The following is a 23364-nucleotide window of genomic DNA, read 5'->3' as shown; positions in this document are numbered from 1 at the left end:
GCTAACCTGCTTCCGTGCCAGTGGGACATAAAAGGCACCATTCGAGTGTGATCGTTACCAGCATCGCCTTACTGGCACCTTTGCCGGTGGCATGTGTAAAAAGATTCGAGCAAGGTCGTTGCCAGTACCGCCTGACTGGCTCCCGTGCTGGTGGCACGTAAAAAGCACCCAGCTGTAGAAACTGCCAGATCAAGATTGGAGCCTGGTGCAGCCATCTGGTTCACTAGCCCTCAGTCAAATCGTCCAACCCATGCTAGCATGGAAAGCGGACGTTAAACGATGATGTTTTAATTTTTTAAACCTTGGCGGCCAAATGGAAAAGATCCCAAGCAACAAATAACATCAAAAACAGGATATTAAGAAACATAACACAAAAGATTAAGACAAATGTACAATGGTTTAAGTTAGTTTTTTTATTTTTTTTTTGTAATTTTTCTGTATATATTCTTTTTTTTTGGGGGGTGATTTTTTAAATTTTTTTATAACTCATGGATACAATGTTTTTTTTTTTCTTTGACAGAGGGTAAGATTCTTGGAAAGAAAGGTTGCAAGGACATCTCCATTGTTTAAATGGTAATGTTAAAAAAATAAAGACATGTATATATATTATATATATATATATATACATATAATATATACATATATATTTATATTATATATATATATGTGTATTTTTCGGGCTATTTATTTTTTTGAATTTTTGAGTTTTTTGTGCAATCACATCTTATCTAGACACAAGAAAAAAAGAAAAAAAATTCAAATAAATTTCTACAAAACTAATTTTTAATAAAAAGGAAATAAGGGGGGAAAAAAATCCATAGATTTTATTTTTAGATTCACACTTAAGAATAATGGTAACTGTATCCCTGATGCAAAATGGTCTTTTTTAAAATTGTTTTTTTTTTTCGATTAAAAAGAAGAACGATATTGCAACCTGAGTGTCAAAGAATCTTAATAGAGGTAAGCAGATCAGTCTGAGAGATCGTCGCTTAGGATGGTATATGCCATGAAGATTAAGTCGCCAATGTTCGGGACTAGAGGATTGCCGGGTGGAACCACTTCGAAACCAAGAAACATAAAAGTCTTGATGAGGGAACCTGAAGAAAAAAAAAAGAAAAAAAAATTTCATATATAAACAAACATAAAAAAAAATTCATTATGTAAACATACACGTAAGAAAAAAAGGGGAAAATGTGTCAGAAAATTTAATATTTAAAACCAGTTTTTACTTTCACTTTACTACGGGGATGTAAACACACCAACACCAGTTAAACAGTGGTGGTGGTGAGATAAAGTGTGTGTGTGTGTGTGTGTGTGTGTGTGTGTGTGTGTGTGTGTGTGTGTGTGTGTGTGTGTGTGCGTGTGCGTGCGCGCGCACACACAGAGAAGCCTCTTTTAGTTTCTGTCCGTTAAATCCACTCACAAGTGTTTTGTCGGCCCGAGATGACAATGCACAAAGTGCCACACAATGGGACTGAACCTTGAACCATGTGGTTGGGAAATCAACTTCTTACCACAACCATGCTTGTGTCGCCCGCCCGCGCGCGCGTGCGTGCGTGGTGAGCTGGCAGAAACGTTAGCATGCCGGGCGAAATGCGTAGCCATATTTCGTCTGCCGTTACGTTCTGGGTTCAAATTCCGCCGAGGTCAACTTTGCCTTTCGGGGTTGATTAAATAAGTACCAGTTACGCATTGGGGTCGATGTAATCGACAATCCATTTGTCTGTCCGCTCTGTGTTTAGCTCCTTGTGGGTAGTAGAGAAATAGGTATTTCGTTTCTTTACATTCTGAGTTCAAATTCCACAGATGTCGGCTTTGCCTTTCATCCTTTTGGGGGGTCGATAAATTAAGTACCAGTTATGCACTGGGTTGATGTGACTAAATCCCTTTGTCTTTGTTTGTCCCCTCTATGTTTAGCACGTTCTGTGGGCAATAAATAATATAAATCTTTTGAAGGTGGTAAGCTGATGGAACTTAGCACACCGACAAATGGATTAGAAATATTTCATCCACTTTTATGTTCTGAGATCAAGTTCTGCCAAGGCCAATAAAACAAGTACCAGTCATGCACTGGGGTAAACCATTATATTTATATTGAGACCTGAACTTGTCTTACGGATGTACCTTAAAGTTTTGCCTAACAAATAAAAATAAAAAAACTAGCAAAATCTCACAACAAAAAATGTTTCCTTTTAAATCCTCTTAAAACCCAATTCCTTGTATCTTCCAATAAACAACTGTTACCCCCCCTCCACTCTTCTTCCTGTGACAGCTGCTACACTAAATAGGACAATGGTTCTAGCTGTCATCAGCCAACAAACTATAAACAACTGCTACCATTTAAACAAACACCCGTTGTCCACTCAAGAACCAAAGAACAAAAAAAAATTGGGGCCAGAAATGGGTTTAAAAGCTTATGCAGTAGTATTCAACCAGGGTCCACCAGGGCTGTGGAATCAAAACAAAAAACTCCAACTTCTCTTTATGTAATCAAGTGATTGTGATCTACATATCTCACAAAGTAATGTAGACTAATCAAGTGTTAAAACATTCCCATGGCCAAAAGTGCTCCAGCCCCATTTGTTTAAAAGCATCTAAAACCACATTTAGCCAATGTGTACATCACTTATTTTTCAAACACTGTCATTTGGCTGCTATTTCTAGCAAGCCAAGAAACCAGGCAAAGACTTCATTTGACTCCATAATGGAATGGCAGCAGTAGTAGTAGTAGCAGCAGCTGTTCTAGTTTCAATTGTATCAATAACAGATACAGCAGCTACAGAAACAGCTGGTCAGCCTCTCTGGCATTTAGCCCCTCTCCAGTGTCCAGTGTTTGAACCATTTGCATTTAGATCATGGGACCCAAAATTTTTAAGACCATCGACTCCTTCATGGAGTCAACCCCCAGCTACGTACAAGAAAATAAAAATTCAGATGTGCATTTATCGACCACTTTGGAGACCCTTGATTTACACTGACCATATCTGGCCCAAATAGTCTACCTGCTCTATGGTCAAACTGACCAGATCGGACCTCTCACACCTACCATACAATGCCACTCTAAAAATAATCAAATGTGAATAAATGCACATTAACTTCAAGTAATATGAATACTAAAGGGTCAAGCACCTTGACCAGTGGTTAAAAAAAAAAATGAGTGAATGCAACCTTCCCACACCCACCCACCCAATAACTCAAACACACCACTTGCACTCCACAAATAAATCCAATTGACAGTTGCTTGGAAACTGGTCTTTTGATGTTGTTATCTGAAAGTTGAGAGCCACAAAAGATTTTTGGCGGTGAGGAAGTATTATTAGATCCACCTCCACCCTCTTACTCCATTGGCAATTTATTTAACCAAAACCAGGAAGGATAAAAAAAAAAAAGGCAAAAACCAACCACAACCGGATTTAAACCGAAAACGGAACAGGATACAGCTGAACAGGATTTACACTCAAATACAACAGGATGCAATAGCTCAATTCCAGAAATTACTTTGTGTGATGCCTGACTAATTCTATCACCCATTATCCTGGTCATGTAGTTCATAATTTAATTAGAATCCAAATCATAATCTATTAAACATCCAGTGAGGCAAGCTTGCTTCGTTTCTTTCAAACCAGCAAGAGTAGAATACTTTGAAGTTAGTCTTTTAGGACCTTGCACAGACAGTTCCAGCTTCTATCATTGTATTTTGGGGGTTTTGTATTTTACTTGTTACAGACATATCTAGGACCAAATACTCTTCCTGCTTTTATGTTCAAAGACAGCCAGCTCTGACCTCACACACTACCCTGTATCATCCTAAAAATAAACATTGAAAGTTTGAAGCTATGAGACAATACATGATTACTTCAAAACTATATGTGAAGGCCCATGGCTCAGTGGTTAGAGTGCTGAACTTAGGACCGTGAGGTTGTGAGTTCAAATCCCGGACCGGGCAGCATGTGGTGTTCTTGAACAAGACACTTTATTTCACGTTGCTCCAGTTCACACAGCTGTAGAAATGAGCTGCGACATCACTGGTGCCAAGATGTATCGGCCCCTTTGCCTTTCCCTTGGATAACATTGGTAGCATGGAGAGATGGGAGGCTGGTATACATGGGCAACTGCTGGTCTTCCATAAACAACCTTGCCAAGACTTGTGCCTCAGAGGGTATCTTTGAAGGTGCAATTCCATGGTCATTCGTGACCGAAGGGGGGGGGGGGTCTCCCATATGAGAAAACAAGCACTGCATTTGACAAAGAAATCTGAAAGCTAACGAGTTGATCCATCAGCTAAGAACCAAACCTAGGATATTACAGGGGTTTCTTTTTTCCTTCCTTCTTTTCTAGAGTAATGAAGAACCCTCTATGTGATCATTAAACCCGCTAGAAATAATAGCAAAATTACTCAACTCATGGCAGTGACTAAAAAGATTACATATATACAAAAGCTAATCTAAATAACTCAGAGTGACCAGCAGCATGTATATAAACGGAAATTATAGTTACATAAAATACCACAGAGTGTAAATTCTTCATTTATAAAAATTATCTCCTCCTGGAGAGGATGTGTCATGATTACCAAATGGCATTGAAGGCCGTCTCCCTACGATAAGGGGAGATAATCTCGCCGGAAAGCTGGTGCGAGATAAGCTAAGTCTACAGAAGTGTTAACATTTTTACCCTTGCGTAAGCCTTAAAATAAATTACATATCTCAAGGAACCTCTGCACAAAGATTATATACCATAACTTTCATTTTTTTCACCATAGTTCACATGGTAAACACACACACATGTAACCACATGTGAATCTATGAGAAGTCTGAATGATTAAGAGTTAAAAAATAAATTTTTAATACAGGGACATCAGAAATATACAAGGAATGGATTGACTACCACAGGACCCAGTCCTTGTGGCGTGATGGCTTGCATGCCTCAATGACCCAGAGAGCTATGCCAGCACAAGATCCGACTAGGGCTTCCCAGGCTGGACAAGTCAAAAGACAGAGGCCTGAGCAATATCGACCAGCTCTTTCCAGAAGGTAAAAAAATGGGTTTGCATAAAGCCAACATCCCCACCAAGGTTTAAGAAAGAAAAAAGGCAAAGTTTACAGAAGCATCGATGAGGAGTCAAAAGCAACAAGATTTGAGAGAGGGACATCCTTTGGAGAAACAAGGAAAGCTTAAGTAGGGATCCAGCTGGATAGAAACAGAAAAGAGGGCCCAGAGTCACGAACAGAGGAGAAAAGCTGGGGCTGTTGATGGCCTATACTCTTTAGGGAGAAAAATGCTTGTGTATGCAGAGAAAGGATGAAGACTTTAGATAACGCAGTTTTAATAAACTGGAAAGAATTGTTATTACCCCAACGACCCCTTCAGATTCTAAAATATTAGGGAGTATGGAATTGAAGTGTTTCTTTTATATTCTAAGCAAGGATAAGAAAAGAGGGAAACTTCAGCTACCACAAGAAAGAGAAAAAAACCCAAAAAAACCGAAAGTGGTTTTGACTTACTTCTGTTGTTGCGATCCCTTTTGAAGTAGATTATGACATTCTTGCAGTGGAGTCTCTCTTCGGCAAATTCCAGCAAAGTAACCAAGCTAAAAGGAAAAAGAAGAAACAATCCTTTAAGTATTTAATCCAATCATTTCTGGCACATATATTCTATGCGTTTCTATGTTCAAATTAGTCAAATCCAACCTCTCACACCTACCTTGCAATATCGTTCTAAAAATAAATCATCACAGATCTCGTAGCTTCAAAAGAAAGCCGTTTCCTTCTAAATATTATTGTAAAGGCTGGGAAATTTTCAGTACAGTTTGAAATAAAGAAAGGATTTGTTTCTGTTTTTTGGTGGGGTGAGTAAGAACTGATATGGCTTCAGAGCAATTCCAACTTGAGAAGGATTTATATGAAGACACAAAACATAGAAAAAAAAAAAAACAATGAAATATCTTTGGATGAATTAGATATTTTGACAGACCGATCAAAATATTACGGCAACACGGCAGAACAATAACCCTAACCCAATACAAATTCCTCTTTATGTAATTAAGTGATTCTGGTCTACATATCTCATAAAGCATACACTTGTACTGAGTAGGCCTATTTGTTAAAACTGGTTTATATTAAAGAATAAAGACACTGGGAGTTGGAGTCACTATAGCTTTACTGACTCCAGCCACCCCTTGTTTCCGACTCCAGCCAGCCCCGATTAAAACTAAGGGGTAGTTTGAAGCAGGTTGATATCAAAAGGGTTACATCTTGACACCAAGACTAAACTTTCATTTTTTCTTTTATAACAAGCGTTTGGCAAGAATTAAGAATTAAAATGACTAACAAACCGCAAGTAAAAGTCACCCAGTATTTTATCAATTCCCTGCTCTAACCATTTCTCTTTAATGTAGGTTATTTTACATCATTCTATGCTTTACGTATGCAAGCTGGCAGGGCTCACTCTGAGCACTAATTTTTTCACAGTGAACGCACCAGTCACCTCAGAACATACCAGAAGAGAAACCAGCTGGAAGGGTGTGAGTTGAGCAAATCAAACCCAGTAATTATTTCCAAGTCAGGTACTTATTCTTGCAAACTTTTGCTGAACCTCTAAGTCCACAAGGAGATAAACATACATGCAGATATACATATATAGCCAAATATATATCTATACATATATAGCTATATATATATATCTCTAAACATATACAATAATCCCTCGCCATATTGCAGTTTGTTATCTAAGCTTACACGGATTCCTCTGTAGCGTTGTTTTGCATTTATAATAAAATATATACAGTACTGTTTCTGCTTTGTGGATTTTCACCTATCGCAGGGTTTTTTTTTTTTGGACTGAGAGGCTGGTTTATTAGAGACCCCCTCCACACTTTTTTATTGGGGGACAAGGAGGAGGTAGTGAGGTTAGAGCCTTGCTTCGGTTGAGAGCAAATAATATAAATTTTGTCCTATTGTAAAAAAGAGGGATTATTGTATAGCTTCCAGTTTCCATCTACAAAATTTAGTCATTAAGTATTGGCTGACCCAGGGCTATAATAGAAGACACTTGCTCAAGGTGCCATGCAGTAGGATTGAACCTGGAACCATGCGGTTACAAAGCAAGTTTCTTAGCCACACAGCCAGATGAAAGCTGTTGGTCAAACCTCAAGCAACAGGATTATAATCTTAAAGCTAATCCTATCTTAACCATATCCTCTCTCCATCCTACCACCCGACAGTCAGCCCAAGACCACCACTAAGAATGTTAAGAGTGATTGATAGAAGAATTTTAAAAAGCTTAAATGGCATTTTACACAGCATTTGTAAACAGTTTCTGTTGACTTTTCACAGGACAGATTAAGTTTGCCGGAAATAAGACAAAAGGTTTCCTTTCTTCCATGACTATTGCCTTTGAACGCCTTCACATTTTAAACCGGTCGTATCCAGTCAAAATATCCCATTTTATGATCAAACAGACGAGGTCCATGTTCTCACGCCTACCTTACAATGATATTCTACATTAAACAATCACATCATCGAAATCTCACAGATACAAGATAACCTTGTTATAGGCATAAGGCCTGAAATTTTGGGGGAGGGGGCCAGTCAATTAGCTCGGCTCCACTATGCAACTGGTACTTAATTTATGAACCCCGAAAGGAAGAAAGGCAAAAATCGACCTCGGCAGAATTTGAACCCAGAATGTAGCGGCAGACAAAATGCCGCTAAGCATTTCACCCAGCGTGATAATGATTGTGCCAGCTCACCGAGATAACACCCATCATTAATCCAGAAACCATGTCTGATGGAATAATCCTAACACTTAAGGATTAATAACTTGGTATTAGCCAGCTCATTAAAGTGCTGGATTAGCAGAGTCATAGAAAATGTATGGAATGGACACGAGAGATTACTTGTGGTCTTAGCAAGAATCAGTCTAGACTAATCAAGGGATAAACAACAGCACAATGAAGTGGTTGAACTCCTGGTCAAACCTGACTGAGAAGACCTATGATCAAAGTCGTTCCAGCTGTGACCATCCCCCCATTTTTAAAACATGATTTCTTGAACCAGTTTCTTCAATCTGTCCTTTCCATATTAAATATGAAAATGAGATTTAACCCTTTTGCATTTAAACCAGCCACACCAGGCCCAAATATTCCACTGGTTCTATGTTCGAATTGACCACATCTGGCTTCTCACATTTACCCGACAATGTCATTCCATCAATGAAAATCCCAAAGCTATGAAGTTATACACGATTAGTTAAAATTTTTTTGTAAATTAATAAGTATTAAATATGACCGAGTAATCTGAATGCTAATTGTTTAAAGAAAGATTTGGCTGCTGTTTCTAGCATGTGAATAGAAGCTCTCTACTCAAAATGCTACAACACATTATGTCTAGATCAGACCTGGACAACTCAAATTACACTGCGGGCCCACTTCAATCACAAAAGTTTTTTCAGGGCTGCTCATATACTTTATGTACAAATAGTCAAAGAATCAAATTACAGAATCAAGAATTTTTTTAATACTTTCCGTTTATTCTTTTACTTGTTTCAGTCATTTGACTGTGGCCATGCTGGAACACTACCTTTAATCGAGCAAATCAACCCCAGGACTTACGCTTTGTAAGCCTAGTACTTATTTTATCAGTCTCTTGCCGAACTGCTAAGTTACGGAGATGTAAACACACTACTATCGGTTGTCAAGCAATGGCGGGAGGACACACACAAACATACATAATACATATGATGGGTTTCTTTCAGTTTCCGTCTACCAAATCCACTCACAAGGCTTTGGTCAGCCTGAGGCTATAGTAGGCTATGTGTTAACAACAAACAAGATGACAAATAGCTGCCAAATGTAAATAATGTACATAATTCCTCATCTCTTAAATACAGAACTGTACATACAATTATATTTTGAAATTGAACCCAATAAAGCGGTCACCCATTTCAAGAAAGTATCGAGCAGGCCGAGGGACTCCAGTTGCCCAGCCCTGGTCTAGATCTACATTTTATTTTCAATCGAGTTTGGTGAAGCAACATGAAATTAAGTGTGTCCAAGAACACATCATACCAGCCAATTCAGGAATTGAAACCATTATCTTATGATTAGGGGTGCAAAAACATAACCAGTAGGTGATGCACCTTCACAGGGGAATTGAGCCAGCAACTGACCAGCAACTGACCAGCAACTGACCAGCAACTGACCAGCATCCTGTTGCGAGTATTAATGCAGTGGGGGAGTGTTGTGATCAACTAAACCCTTTTAGTTTTATATTCAGCTGACCAGATCTGACCTATCACACCTACACTACAATGTTATTCTTAATCACATCATTGAAATCTCAAAGCTATGAAATAATGCAGGATTAATTCAAAACAATGTAAGTTGTTAATAAGCATTTACGTTTGGCAGTAATTTGAAAGTTTAATCAATTGATTAAATGAGATGGAAACTGGGCTGAGCTTATCTTCTGAACATTGAGGTCTACATGAGATAGAGAATTGTAGGGCAGCGGGTCAACTGATTAACCCAACCTAAATACTTATTTTATTGACTGATAAGAAAAATAAACTTTACAGAAAAGGAATCAAAGTCTACAACTGAGGAATTTTTAGCACAAAACATTAAAAGATAAATGAAAATACGTCAAGGTTGTTCGTTCAATGAGTCATTGATTCCACAACAACCCTCCACTGACATGAATAATCATTGTTGCAAAGATAGGCACAAGGGGGAGCAGAGGAGGGGGGAAGAAGGAACGGTTGATTATTATTATATCAATGTCACCACTTGTCTCTCAGTTTATTGTATCGACCTTGGCAGGATTTGAACTCAGAACAAAGCGTTAAGCAATAAATACCACAAGGTATTCTCCCCCACCTCACCCCGCCCCGCCCAATACTCAAACAATTCTTTCAGTCCACTCCCCTGAATTACTTCCAAAAGTGCGAATATAAGAAATTAAGTGAGAAGGCAACGGTTGATTATGTTAAAAAGCTAAAGTTGACCTCATGGTAAAGAGCTGGAACTAAATACAGACAGGAATTTTCTTCAACATTTAATTTTGCCAGTTTACTGACCTCTTCATTGTATTCTTACCGTATTCCTGTTGTAATGTATTTTACTTGTTTTATGTTCAACCAACCAGATCTGTCTTATCACACCTATCCTACAATGTCATTGTAAAAATAAACAATCACATCATCGAAACCTCAAAGCCACAACATAATGGGAATAAGTGATAAACTTGACAGAAAGCTAACAAGTTCATGCTTCGGTTCAGAATATGTTTGTTTCAATCAGTTTTGGAAATAACAATGAAGAATTCCATGAAATCACTCACTTATATTGAACTGGTGGACTTCTGATGGAAGGCTTTGATTTAGATCACATTAGGCAGGAAGTGTGAATCATAGAGCCAGGGATGGTCACGGGTGGGTGGATATCGAAAAGGAAGCAATTATTTCATCATCCTTCAACATAATTGCACAACCAATCCTAACCAGTCGGAATTCACAGTAAGGCTGGTACTATTCATCCTTTTGATAATAATCATCATTATCATTTGACATCCATTTTCCATTCTGGCAGAGGATGGACAGTTTGACAAGAGCTGACTCGAATTGTCTGTTTTGGTATAGTATCTATGGCTGGATGCCCTTCCTAACATACCAACCACTTTACAGAGAGTGGTGAATGCTTTTTAATGTCACTCGCAAGACCCTCTGACCTGGCCATCTTCCCCGCAAGATATAGCTAGTGTTAGGAACATAACAACTAAAGTTTGGTGGAAGGTTTTAATTCAGAACTTTTGAAAACAAGACATTTTTACTAGAGAGCCAGAGGCGGTTTCAGCCAGGTTGATATTGAAAGGGTTAAATCAGGATATCCCTGCTAACAAGTGCAGCATATATCATGCACATAAAACACGATGCACACATTGCCACCTGTGGCTGCAGTGAACTAGAACTGGAGGCCACAGGAATTTCAAGTCAACTCCATCCCACTCTGTGTAATTTGATCCAGGTTAAAAGGGGGTGCCAGACTATAAGTTGCTGGAAAACTGGTGGTGTACCTGTATGTGCCTCATTGGTAAAATTGATGCCAGTACAAACAGGTTGAAATAACATCTTCAACAGCATTTAAATGGCTGAGCTTTAACACTTCTGAGACCACCTTTGGTTCCAAGATACTGCTTCTTTTGAAAGTTATCTAAATTCAAAGCTTCCATCAAAAAATCATCATCGTTTAACGTCCGCTTTCCATGCTAGCATGGGTTGGACGATTTTGACTTGAGGGCTGGTGAACCAGATGGCTGCACCAGGCTCCAATCTTGATCTGGCAGAGTTTCTACAACTGGATGCCCTTCCTAATGCCAACCACATTGTATTAACTTTATGTTCCAAACATCAAATGAATAACGACAGTTATTTTGCTAAAGTCTTCATTTTCAAACTTAACCGAAACAAAGACAATGCATTCTAGAAATTTGGTAATAAAAATGGTGAAGAATTCTCTCACTTGTATTGGAATCAACTGATAAGGACATTGAATTTATTAAATGCAGCAGAGAGAATTAAAGGCCATTGAATTAGCATCTTAATATCTTAATTAGAGCAAGACTTGATATGAGCCAGTTAATATATAGGGTTTCATAAGGTAGTGGTGGTTGGGGTTAGAGGGAGATGGCCAGGGTGAAATAAGCCAGAGATATCATTCGGTGGAGGAGACTGGTATAAAAGAACAGCAGAAACTTGACTATTCCAAGATTAACTATTTTACTTGTCCAAGTCATTGGTTCGGGTTTGGGAATATTAACCCAATTCCCTTTCGATGCGAGGCCGCTACAACAACAACAACGATGGATCCAGCGCCTTTCGTGGAAGCTTTCGCCCGCTTCTTAGGACCGACTGACCCATGCTCGACTGCCATTGGCATGGAACTCTTTTCCACTTCAAAGGTCTTGTTCAAATATTTGCTACTACTACTACTGAGATCTGCACCCGCGGCCAGCTTCACATGGGCTCGCGCCCGCAGCTTCCATACACGACCTTGAGAAGTTTAGTTCATCTAATTGACCTGAGTGGTTCGTCAATGCGATCAACACAAGGCTTGACAAAATAAATACCAAGTCATGTGGGACCCCTGTTGTCAAGAGTTGAGAGATAAGAACAAAGAAACATTCTTACACATAAGTGCATATAGGCCCAATGAACTTCAGCACAGTTTCCAGTAACAATTTTAACTTGCAAGGGATAGGGCAGGCCCTATACAATAGTAAAAAATGCTTGCCCTTGCCCAAGGGGCCAGAAAAGGGAGATTGAACTCAAAACCACAAGGGTTGTAAAGAGAACCTCTTAAACCACACTAAACACACCTGCAGCTAGTTTAAGGAACAGAAAAAGAAACATTAAGACTTACCCTTCTTTAGAACCTTCTGGTAATATACCGGTGGGTATCTCCACAAACAACTTGCCATCAACGAGCATAGTTTCCCAGGTAACCTGCATCCCTTCGGCAACTTCAACTTTAAAGCACAAGTTCGAGGCAACCTGTGCCTGTGCCAAAGCCCCTAAATGCCCAAAATATGGGCTTTTGGCATTGACAGGGGGCTCTTTCCTGATCCCCACACCGCTGCCCTCTGTCAGTTCAGACATCTCGGCGTGGGGGGCGTCAGGAACACCACCGAGGCCCAGTACCGAGAGATATACAATATCTCTCCGTCTCCCACCTGGAAAGAGATCAAAAAAAGAAAACATTAGAATATACAAAAAAAAAAAAAAAAAAAAAAAAAAAAAAAAAAAAAAAGTGTCTTTGCATTGGGTACCTAATTATATTTTCCAAGGGTAAGAAAAAAAAAAAAGGAAGATAACATCAAGCACAGGAGATAAAAGACAAGATCCTAGAATCTGATTTCACCCTCATTCTTCAGATTATCATTTAAAGTCCATTTTCTGGACATTAAAGGACAGGATATTACATATAAATGAATGATGAATGGCGGTGCATCAGCATGGCCGCAGCTCTGAGCTGAAACTAGAGAGGGAAAAAAAAAAATTCAACAACAAAAAAATGTCAACTGTAGTGGTTCTCAGCCCTTTAATTAAATGAGTTTTCCCAAGGAACCCCTTTTAACATGCTTATCCTTATGTATACACAGGAAAATTTGAATTTATTTCACGGACCCACCCCAGCACTACCTTTATGAACCCCAGGTTGGGAACCACTGGTCTAATGCATGGTGAAACTGATGTTTAGGTCATAGCTCTTCACCATATGGAAGAAAATCCACACACAAAGGACAAGAAATAGCTTCTAAAAAACAATTCTGCACTCCACCACCAGGATGCTCAAGAATAACTTAACCCAGAGGACTTACATTTCTGAATATTACTTTAAAATGTTTACAGATGATTGAAAATAGGTTAAAATGAAAAAAATAATTATTAATACTCCTTTACTTCAAATAGAAATGGAAATACTCGGTGTCCTATAAATAGGACACTGAAACAATGTGATATAGCTTATCTAATGTTCTCATTTAGTGTCCTATTTATAGGACAGTAGGAATTAATGGGTTAATATCTAAATGCCTTTCCTGATTATATAAAAAAAAAAAAATGTTTTTGCCAATTAGCATTTAGATTAATCTGTCAAAATGGAACATTTATTCACATTGCTGTGAATTAATAATGCATTATTGGAGATTTCAATAATGTGGCTATTTTTAGGACATTGTAAGGTAGGTGTAAAAAGGCCTAATCTGGCTGGTTCAAATGCTGAAAGGTCAAAGGGAAATTCAAATCTAAATTCAAATCAGTCATGTTAAATATTTTTCCATCTTAATGATAGTCACTTTTTTTTTTTGCAATTTTGAAAATAAGGAATCTTATAAAGTGACTATCAGCAAGTAGTAGAAGCAGCTGTTCTAGTTTCAATCATATCAATAACAGATACAGCAGCAAGAGAAACAGCTGCTATCAGCCTCTCTGGCATTTAAGACTGGTCTCCAGTGTCCAGTGTTTGAACCAATTTTTTTTTTTCTATAGTCTCTATATTCTTTTATTTGTTTCAGTCATTTTACTGCGGCCATGCTGGAGCACTGCTTTTTAGTCAAAGAAATCGACACCAGGACTTATTCTTTGTAAGCCTAGTACTTATTCTATCAATCTTTTTTGCCGAACTGCCAAGTTACGGGGACGTAAACACCCTAACATACATATATATATATATATATATACAATGGGCTTCTTTTAGTTTCTGTCTACCAAATCCACTCACAAGGCTTTGGTCGGCCCAAGGCTATAGTAGAAGATACTTGCCCAAGGTACCACGCAGTGGGACTGAACCTGGCACCATGTGGTTGGTAAGCAAGCTACTTATCACACAGCCACTGGATCGTTTTTTTTTTTAAACCTATGGACCCTTCGGTAACTGTTTTACTCAAATGAGCCCTCTGAGTCATTTGATGTTTTAAAAAAAACTGAATTTTTCTAATTAAATATTAGGGCTTGTATTTAAAAAATACATTGTGCATTGTAGATGTGCAGAAGTCTTAAAATCTTATATGAACCTCCAAGGGCCATATTGACCGACAGAGAACTGGCCAAACCCTTTAGCATTTAAACTGGCCATGCCTGGTCCAAATATTCTACCCATTTTATGTTGAGTGGCCAGAACTGGTCTCTCACACCTACCCTATCATTCTAAAAGTAATTACACCATCGAATCTCAAAGCTATGAGAAAATGCAGGATTAATTCAAAACGGGGTGAATAAATGACCATTACATTTGACAAAATAATCTGGATGCCAAAGGGTCAAGCCTCAGATCAAAGCCTCTGTAGCGTTCCAACTACTGACCATCCCATATCTATCTGTAACGGGTTTTGAAAATGTGGATGCGTTTGTAGAGAACCCTAAGAAGTTTCGTTCGGACTTGCTTAAGGGTATTAATTTTTATCTAAAGTAGAAAGAGGGGAGGGACAAAAATTCAGGTCTTGTAGAGGCAGAGGAAGAAAATTGCGGAAAAAGGGGATACTGGGGGGGGGGGTCACGTGTAAAAGTCACGGGGAGACAAGTCGGACGAAATATTCACTTGAAAAACTCCAGAAGCGATTTTGTCAATCTTCTTAGCAGTATTAAAGATAAGAATGCAATCACCGCCCCCGCAAAGTGTAATAGTATTATATAAATTTGGTGCTTTTACTGCATTTATTCGTTTTCATTTAAATTTAAAAACGTGACTTTTTTTGACTATCATGACTATTCTCGTTCACTATTTTATGACACCCGAAGAATAAAAAAAGGAGAGAAGGAAGAGGGCATTGTCGGTCGACCAACCACAAATGGATTTTTGATTCAAAACGTAAACCCCAAATTTTGACAAAATCTCAGACTCGACTGTGGTCGATTTCTTCGACTAAAGGCGGTGCTCCAGCATGGCCGCAGACAAATGACTAAAACATGTAAAAGAGACTCCCAAGGGTTCATACAGATCCTAATTAGGTTCGACATGATTATAAACCAAAGATAGGTTTTCTTACGATTTTATGAGAGATGCCAATAGTCTAAAATGAAAGTGGAAAATTATCCTAAACAATCGGCATTTTTTTTCTTTTTCAAAATTGTAATCTCCGTAATTAAGAAAATCAAGACATTAAGAATTGAAAGTCCTGTATATTTGTGTGATGCCAAATCGCAAGAGGCGTGTTCCTCTTTGACATTGCTGAATAATGCCAACATTTTCAATTTGTGATCATAAACCGAATGTAAGCTAAACGATATATTTTCTTAGCTGCTAAAGGCGAAAGAATGCCCTATGTACGATTTAATCATCACATTGATAGATGTATCTATAAACAAGAACAGCATACATATATATTTGGAAGTGAATCGTCTCCAGAATAAAATGGCTAAATTAGATTCCCTGTCTATTCTACATCCTACCCCAAAACTATTAGCTAAAAATTCAGCTACACTAATTGGGTTAAATGACAAGACGAGGCCTTTTAACAATTGTAGCATTGAAGGGAGGAAGAGGGAGAGAAATAATATTTAAGAGCAAAAACACAGTACAAGTTGAAAAGCAGCAGCAGAGAAAAAGTATTTTAAACTAAGTATGGAGGACAGAGTGAGAGAGAAAGAGACGCCATTTGGAGGTGAATGTGGTGAGCAAGGGATGTAACTGCAACAGACTGCAATAATGGGGGAAATGTGCACTTTTCTATCGCTTTTGTTTGAAAACAAACATAATATTTGTATAGAAAACATTGGACACACATAAATACATAAATCTAAGAATTAAATATAACACCAACGTTCATAACAACGTTTCTTTACATATTTTATCCCTCATTTCCAGTCACAAATATGGCGACCAAGCTAATGGAGTATCAAAACTGAAAACGCCCAAACTTTTTACTAATTACAATTTTTTTTTATTAGAACAAAATCGATAAAAGCGTTTACAAAGAAAATAACCTTGATAAGGATTTTTAACATTTTAAGAAAGGCAAAAAAAACTTTAAACCTGGATATAGAAGAGAATTATGTAATTACACCTAATATCAATGAACCCACTACAGACTTCGAGTGTTTATTTTTCAAATACACTAAAATTCTGCATAAAATGATTTGCAGGAAAGGGAATGATACTGCAAACGAAGAAAAATGAAATGTAGAAAAATAGCGCCATTGTTCTGGTATGGAATCTAACAAGGAAACATTCATGTGGTCGTCCGATCTGCTAAAAAGAGAAGCTAAACCAGCGCTCAAATTACACCAACTATGCAGTTTTGGAAAAAGAAAAACACTATAACAAGATAGTCCTAGATAGACCTTGGTTGGGAGAGGAATGGGGTCGGCTGGTGGATCACTAAAATATGCCCTTCGAAAATATTTGCCCAGTGCAGCATCTGACCGAGTTCAAAAGTTTGTGCTAATATCCATAAACAAAATTCCATCTGACCCATGCAAGCATGGAAAAGTGGACGTTAAGTGACAATATGTGACGAAGCATTTCAGATTATCAGCTGATAACATTAAGAGGATTAATGTAAGCGAACTATGAACAAAACAACTTTATAATTTGCATCAGTGGAACTCGAAATAGATAAAGCTGTAAACAATGACGTGTAGAATAATTGGAATCGATGTTTGCCCATAAAATGGTATTTCCTGACGCCTTTTGGCACCAGAAGCAACAACAGCAGAGTTCTAACCACGGCTGGGGAACATTGAACGCTTCAATGATTATCTCCCTTGTTTTGTTCTGCCAGAAAATAATGTCAGGGGGGTATTGAGATGACAAATACCAGCACCGCAGCAAATAATACATTTTCGCCCCCGCCCCCTATTAATGAAGGGGGTAAAAAAGAAAAAAGAAAAACCCCAACTAACGAACAAAAACAAACAAACAAAAAAAACTAGCATGCATCAATTTAATGCCTACTCCGCCATGCTATTTTACAAGTTTCGAAAGTTAAAACAGAAATTTCTATTAAAACACGCTAAATTGTCCGCCCCCTTTTTTAATCCCATCACCCGCCGACACGAGAGATCCTGAAATCGCTTATAAATATTTTGTTTTCATAGTCACTGCCTTTAATCAGCGTTTATTTCTGTCTTAACAACTGGAAACCATGAAAGCGGCCATTTTATTCATTATATATGTACGCAGTCAGCGCCCATTCCGAACTAAATTATCACTTACATAATTACTATTATATTTATTTATTTATATATATATATATATATAAATATATATAATCTAAGATCATATACGCAGAAGATGATTAGACATTAAGCGTTAGTTTATCTTTCAATAACTTGGGTCTAATTACGCGGTTGTTTTCTGTTCCTAATTACAAAATACAGAAAGCTAAAATTGGAAGAAGGCAGTTTTAATGAACGGGAAACAGTTCGGATGAACTAATGCTTAATTACTGAGAAGATACACATCTCAAGTGTGTATGTGTGTGTGTGTATGTAAAATGATACACTAAACTATTATAAGCAAGCTTTTTTGGGGCGATCACAATGGAATACGGCCATGTTGGAGCAGCGGCTTCAAAGGGCTTTTTAATCGATTATATCGATTCCAATCTGCTACTTTTACTTCCTTTTTAATCAATCGATATTTATTGAGCCATTAAAGTTACGGGATAATAACTATCTTTTCGTTTGCAAACAATGTCGGCGGCAGACGAATGCTGCTAATAATACACAGCTTAGTGCGTATGACGAAGCAGTTCGGATAATGAGCCAGCTGATAACATTAAGCAGCGGATTAATTACAAGAATATCCTGCACATGCAAGAACCTTATCAATGATAATAAAAGGCATCCGCTACACATAATTTCTTTCAGGCATTCCAAAATAATGGCTGCGGCCATACTGGAGCACCGCCATATCATGTGTGTGTATATAATAAAATGCATATAACTAGCTTTAATAAATTAAAATCCATCAATTTTCTTAATTTACTTGTCCAATTGTAGAAATGGGTGGAGAAGTTTAGATATATATATATATATATATATATATATATATATATATATAAATTTAAAATGAGGGTGAGAAATTAGATATTAATTTAATTAAAATCGATTTCACACCAGTGGTGTAGCATATAAAAAAACTGAAGGTTCAGTAAAATTGTATTATATATATATATATATATATATATATATATATATATGTGTGTGTGTGTGTGTGTGTGATTGCTTCATCTTGACAGATTGATAGCTGTCACATCAACACACAAGTAAAAAAAAAAAAAATAGTAAATTTAAAACCATTTTTCTAAAAATGCTGAGAGCAAATACAAATATTTAAAAAAAATCCCTTTTTAACAGAGAAAATTCGGTCAACAAATAAAAAGTCTCCTGTTGTGTGCGCGTGCGCGTGTCACAAGCTTTCAACGCAGCCACATCACGTGTAACTTTCGAGCCTCTTACGTGGCCGTTCGACTTTGCTAAAAATAGCAGCCATATAGACTTTTCTTTTCAAGAAAAGAAAATCGATACTCTTAATGGCTTTAAATAAATGGAGCAAATACCATGTTGGACACACGTAGCATGTAGGTGTGTATTAAGAAAAAAATATATATATATATAAATAAAACTGGATCTCTCTCGATCAATTTTGGCTCAGAACAAGGCTTAAACCTAGGGCTATAATGATTAAAACTGACACTAAATCCGATGCGCGTGTATACACAACTAAGCAGATATCTATTTTCATATTTTTGGCACATATATAAATAATGGTTGAATATACCGCGTATACATATACACGTGTGTATGGTATACGCCTAACAAATTATCTAAGGAAGAATTTATTCAGTTCCTAATTATTAATCTTTTCTCCCAAGTAGGAAGTTAAAATGCCAGTTCTAGCACGAAATTAGCTCATTTTCTTTAGTATAATCCTTAGATCATTTTGTGTGTGTGTGAGTGTCTTCCCTCTTATCTAAGAACAATTAAAGACGAGTGAGGGGGTAGGAGGAAAGGTAGAAAGAGTATGAGGAAAAGAAAGATATATATATATATATATATATATATATGTATATATAAGGGGGTGGCGGAACGGGGGAATATACAGAAAAGCGAGAGAGGGGGATGGAGAAAAATGAGAGGTAGATATATACATAAAGAGAGAGAGAGAGAGATTAGCTACGCAGCTAAATCTGCTTTGAAACAAAAGTAGTACAAAGTATATACAAGATTGGCTGGGCACGCCTGGAGCGACTCCAATCACAACTGACCCGAAAACAAAACAATATCCGATAGTCAACAACCTAATTAATTTTTTTGTTTAGTCAGTCTTTTTCTTCCGCAACTTAGGTCAGTCATCTACAATTAATTAGAGGCAGAGAGACTTACGATCACTAACTCACTCATGGCTAATTATTGTTAATAATTTCAATCCAGGATAATTATTCTAATTGTCTTCCCAGCGTAGGTCTCTAATGGAGCAGACGTTGTTCTAGTCATAATATCAAAAACGATCCAGTTATGACCAACGTCATCATAAATATATTATATATATATATACACACACGGCCATCCATACGACAGTGGGCATTAATTAGAGCACCTTGATTGCTATGACAATGTGTGCATATAAAAGGGGCGTATATATAAAATGTACATATACGCACGCACTAATAGTTTATTTCACTTTATTTTCTATCATCTACAAAATATCCATTAAAAATCCAATATTCAAATATTCATGACGTGTATGTATATATACACACTTTATGTACACTATATTTATATATACACACAATTTTTATTTATTTTATATATGTAAACTATATATATATACACACACAATTTTTATTTATTTTATATATGTAAACTATATATACATATACACAATTTATATTTTATATATGTACACTATATAATCACACATTTTATATTATGGCAATCTTACGGTTCTAGTATATTTTACCTTTTATATACATGTACACTATGTATATATATGTATGTACATACACACGCCTTTTTAATTTCACTAAGTTTATTTTATACAACTAAAATATCTTAAAAAGTTAGGGGGGTGAATTTTAATTTCGTTAATCATTTTAATAAACTTTAAGAACTTTTCCGATTCGTAAGTTGTAACTAGCAAAAACTACATAATTTTTTTCCCCCTTTTAACCGTTCCCATGATTTAGGCTAATTTTTTTTCCCTCCCTCAAACAAAAACATTCATGAACAGTAAAGGCCTAAAACATTTAACTTCTATCTCTTCCAGGTACTAAAATCAATAATTTAAACACCAGGGCACGAATAACGTGAGGCCCAAAATGAAAAACTATGAGAAAAAATACCCAACGCTACAATCAAAATTTCATATATTACATTATATACGCATTTTATAAATTAAAGATGTATTCAGATTCGAATGCTCGAGTATTTTGGAGGGCGGATGAGGTCTAGTGAGAGGACGATAACCTCAAAAGAATACACCTAGGTATGATGAAAGCATTCCAAAGTTGACCATCCCGTTTTTTGTTTTTTCTCTTTCCAAACACCTTTAATTCCACGTGTCCTTTAAGAAGATGGTTTATAATTTGTGGAAGTTTTAATTGCTATTTCTAGCGGGCAGAGCGAGCACAGAGTATATTTCGGCGTAGAGCTGGATGATTCGTCGTAGATAAATCTTTTAAATTCCAATTAGATCACTTATTGATAAGGTGGGGAAGGTGTGTCATAGCTTCTATTACAAAAATTCAATTAGGAGAATATATCTGGATTTATAAACCACGTTTTGGGAGATTGGGTTATTAATTATCAACTAATTAATATAGGAATATACACGAACGTATAGGTGTGTGTGATTTCATACATATATATATATAAATATATATAACTATACCTATATAGGTATATATACAAACACACACGGTAAGGATCAAAGATGAGAATAAATAATTTTTGGATAGTTTATTAAAAGATCAATTAAGATAGTTACATATACACAAACACCTATGATTATACACATAACGGTATATATAAGATGGCATCGTAGATAGGTATATATTTTTTGAAGAGCTATTTAATTATAGAATATTATGCTCAAATGTGCGTAGATAATACACACCCATTTATGATGTCATATACACAAATATCGCATCATGCGTATGTTTTATATATATACATACATACACACCCATACACATCGACATCATATATGGATATATATATATATATATATATATGTATATCTACACACATCTTATATAATTTTTGGGGAACAGCTTATTAATTACAAAGTCATGCGCACACACATATACACGTGCGAGGTATATATATATATATATATATATATATATATATATATATATATTTATATATATTATGTATATTGTACGTGCATTTGGAGTGAGCGCAAAAGGCTGCCTCTCTCAAGCAGCACAGATATCACAAGATATAGTTGTGTGTGGGTTTGGTTATGGAATGGCTGGCTGCGAAGGAGGTCATATGGGGGTGAGAATAGCTAAGTCGAAAAAGGAATGGTTTAGTAATTAAAATATTAGGGAAAAAAATAAAAGAAAGGCAGAGAATAGAATGAACGACCTGACCAGATCTTTTAATAGGAAAAGAAAAAAGCCTGGGGGCACGCTATTCCTGCTAGAAATAGCAGGTAAGTATCTCGCAAAATTATGAAGGCGAATCTTAAAAAGGCAGAAAGAAAAAAAAAAGGAAGGACATTTTGGATTATGAAGTTTTGAGTTTAAAGTATGTCTAAATAAAAGACGGAATGGTCATGGCTGGAACGCTTTCGATAGGTATACACTCGACAAGAGATGATCTGGGGCTTAAAAGCCACATTAAATATATACGTTTGAATTTACAAACGAAAATAAAAATATAGGACTTATATATACATATGTATAGGACTTATATATATACATTATATTTTTTAGTCGTTACCTGGAGTTTCGCGTCAGAAACGCAAAAATTGGTAACGATAAACGGTAAAATTAGCTTTAAATTAAAAATATATTAATTACTACTATAAATCATTAGAAGGGCAATTTTAATTACAAACCACATTATATATACATATATATATATACACCCACATTCTGTAGTTCATATTTGGTTTAGAATCTCTCTCTATATATACTAAATAAATATATATATATATATGCAGATTCTAAACCAAAGATAAGCCACAGAAATTGAGTGTATATACAAATACGTTGCTATATATATAAATAATAACTCTCTTTTACTCTATGTATATAATAATTATAATTCATAGTAGACTGGCGTGTATAATATTATTAAATATATATTAAAAGAGGAAGAGACAAGGGTGGCAGGGAGATAAAATACCAAAAATACCTACGTATCACTACGCTGTAAGGAAGGCATTGCTTCTTCTTTTACTTGTGGGCCAAAGTTTTCGTCTATAACTATAGCCTTGGAGGCACACAACATTACTAGGCTTGGAGCAGGGCTACACACAACCTACTGGCTTGCTTTAACCACTAAGCTCTTCTGAAATGCTGGTTTATTAAGAAAAGACCACAATTAAAAAGGGGAGAGACCCAGGGAGGGTGTGAGAGGGAGGAGTACACGAATTAATATTTCCTCCTACTCCGTCTACAATTTATATATATCTATCTTTGTTAACTCCCCCTCATTCTCTCTATTATTTATATGTGTGTGTGTGTGTGTTTATGTGTGTTTGTGTGTGTCTGCCTCCTACCTTACACTCCCTTTATCTCACTCTCTCTCTTTCAGTGCACACACACACACATACATATCTCTCTCACTCTCCCTCTCTCTCTCTCTCTCTCTATATATATATATATATATATAAGTTTTTACCTCCCACTACCC

General features: G+C 36.6%; 1 protein-coding gene across 1 annotated transcript; it reads right to left on the bottom strand.

Moving 5' to 3' along the window:
• Positions 1 to 444: 444 nt before the first annotated feature.
• Positions 445 to 23057, bottom strand: LOC115223393 (ornithine decarboxylase antizyme 2-like). The gene is given in 5 exon segments (XM_029793906.2): positions 445 to 1097; positions 5502 to 5587; positions 12416 to 12669; positions 12671 to 12725; positions 22868 to 23057. Coding segments are annotated over 5 exon segments (615 nt in total). The 5' UTR covers positions 22960 to 23057; the 3' UTR covers positions 445 to 969.
• Positions 23058 to 23364: the final 307 nt, after the last annotated feature.

This window comes from Octopus sinensis, linkage group LG23, assembly GCF_006345805.1.
Source record: "Octopus sinensis linkage group LG23, ASM634580v1, whole genome shotgun sequence".
Classification (NCBI taxonomy): domain Eukaryota; kingdom Metazoa; phylum Mollusca; class Cephalopoda; order Octopoda; family Octopodidae; genus Octopus; species Octopus sinensis.
This window is presented reverse-complemented; position numbering and strand designations above follow the sequence as displayed.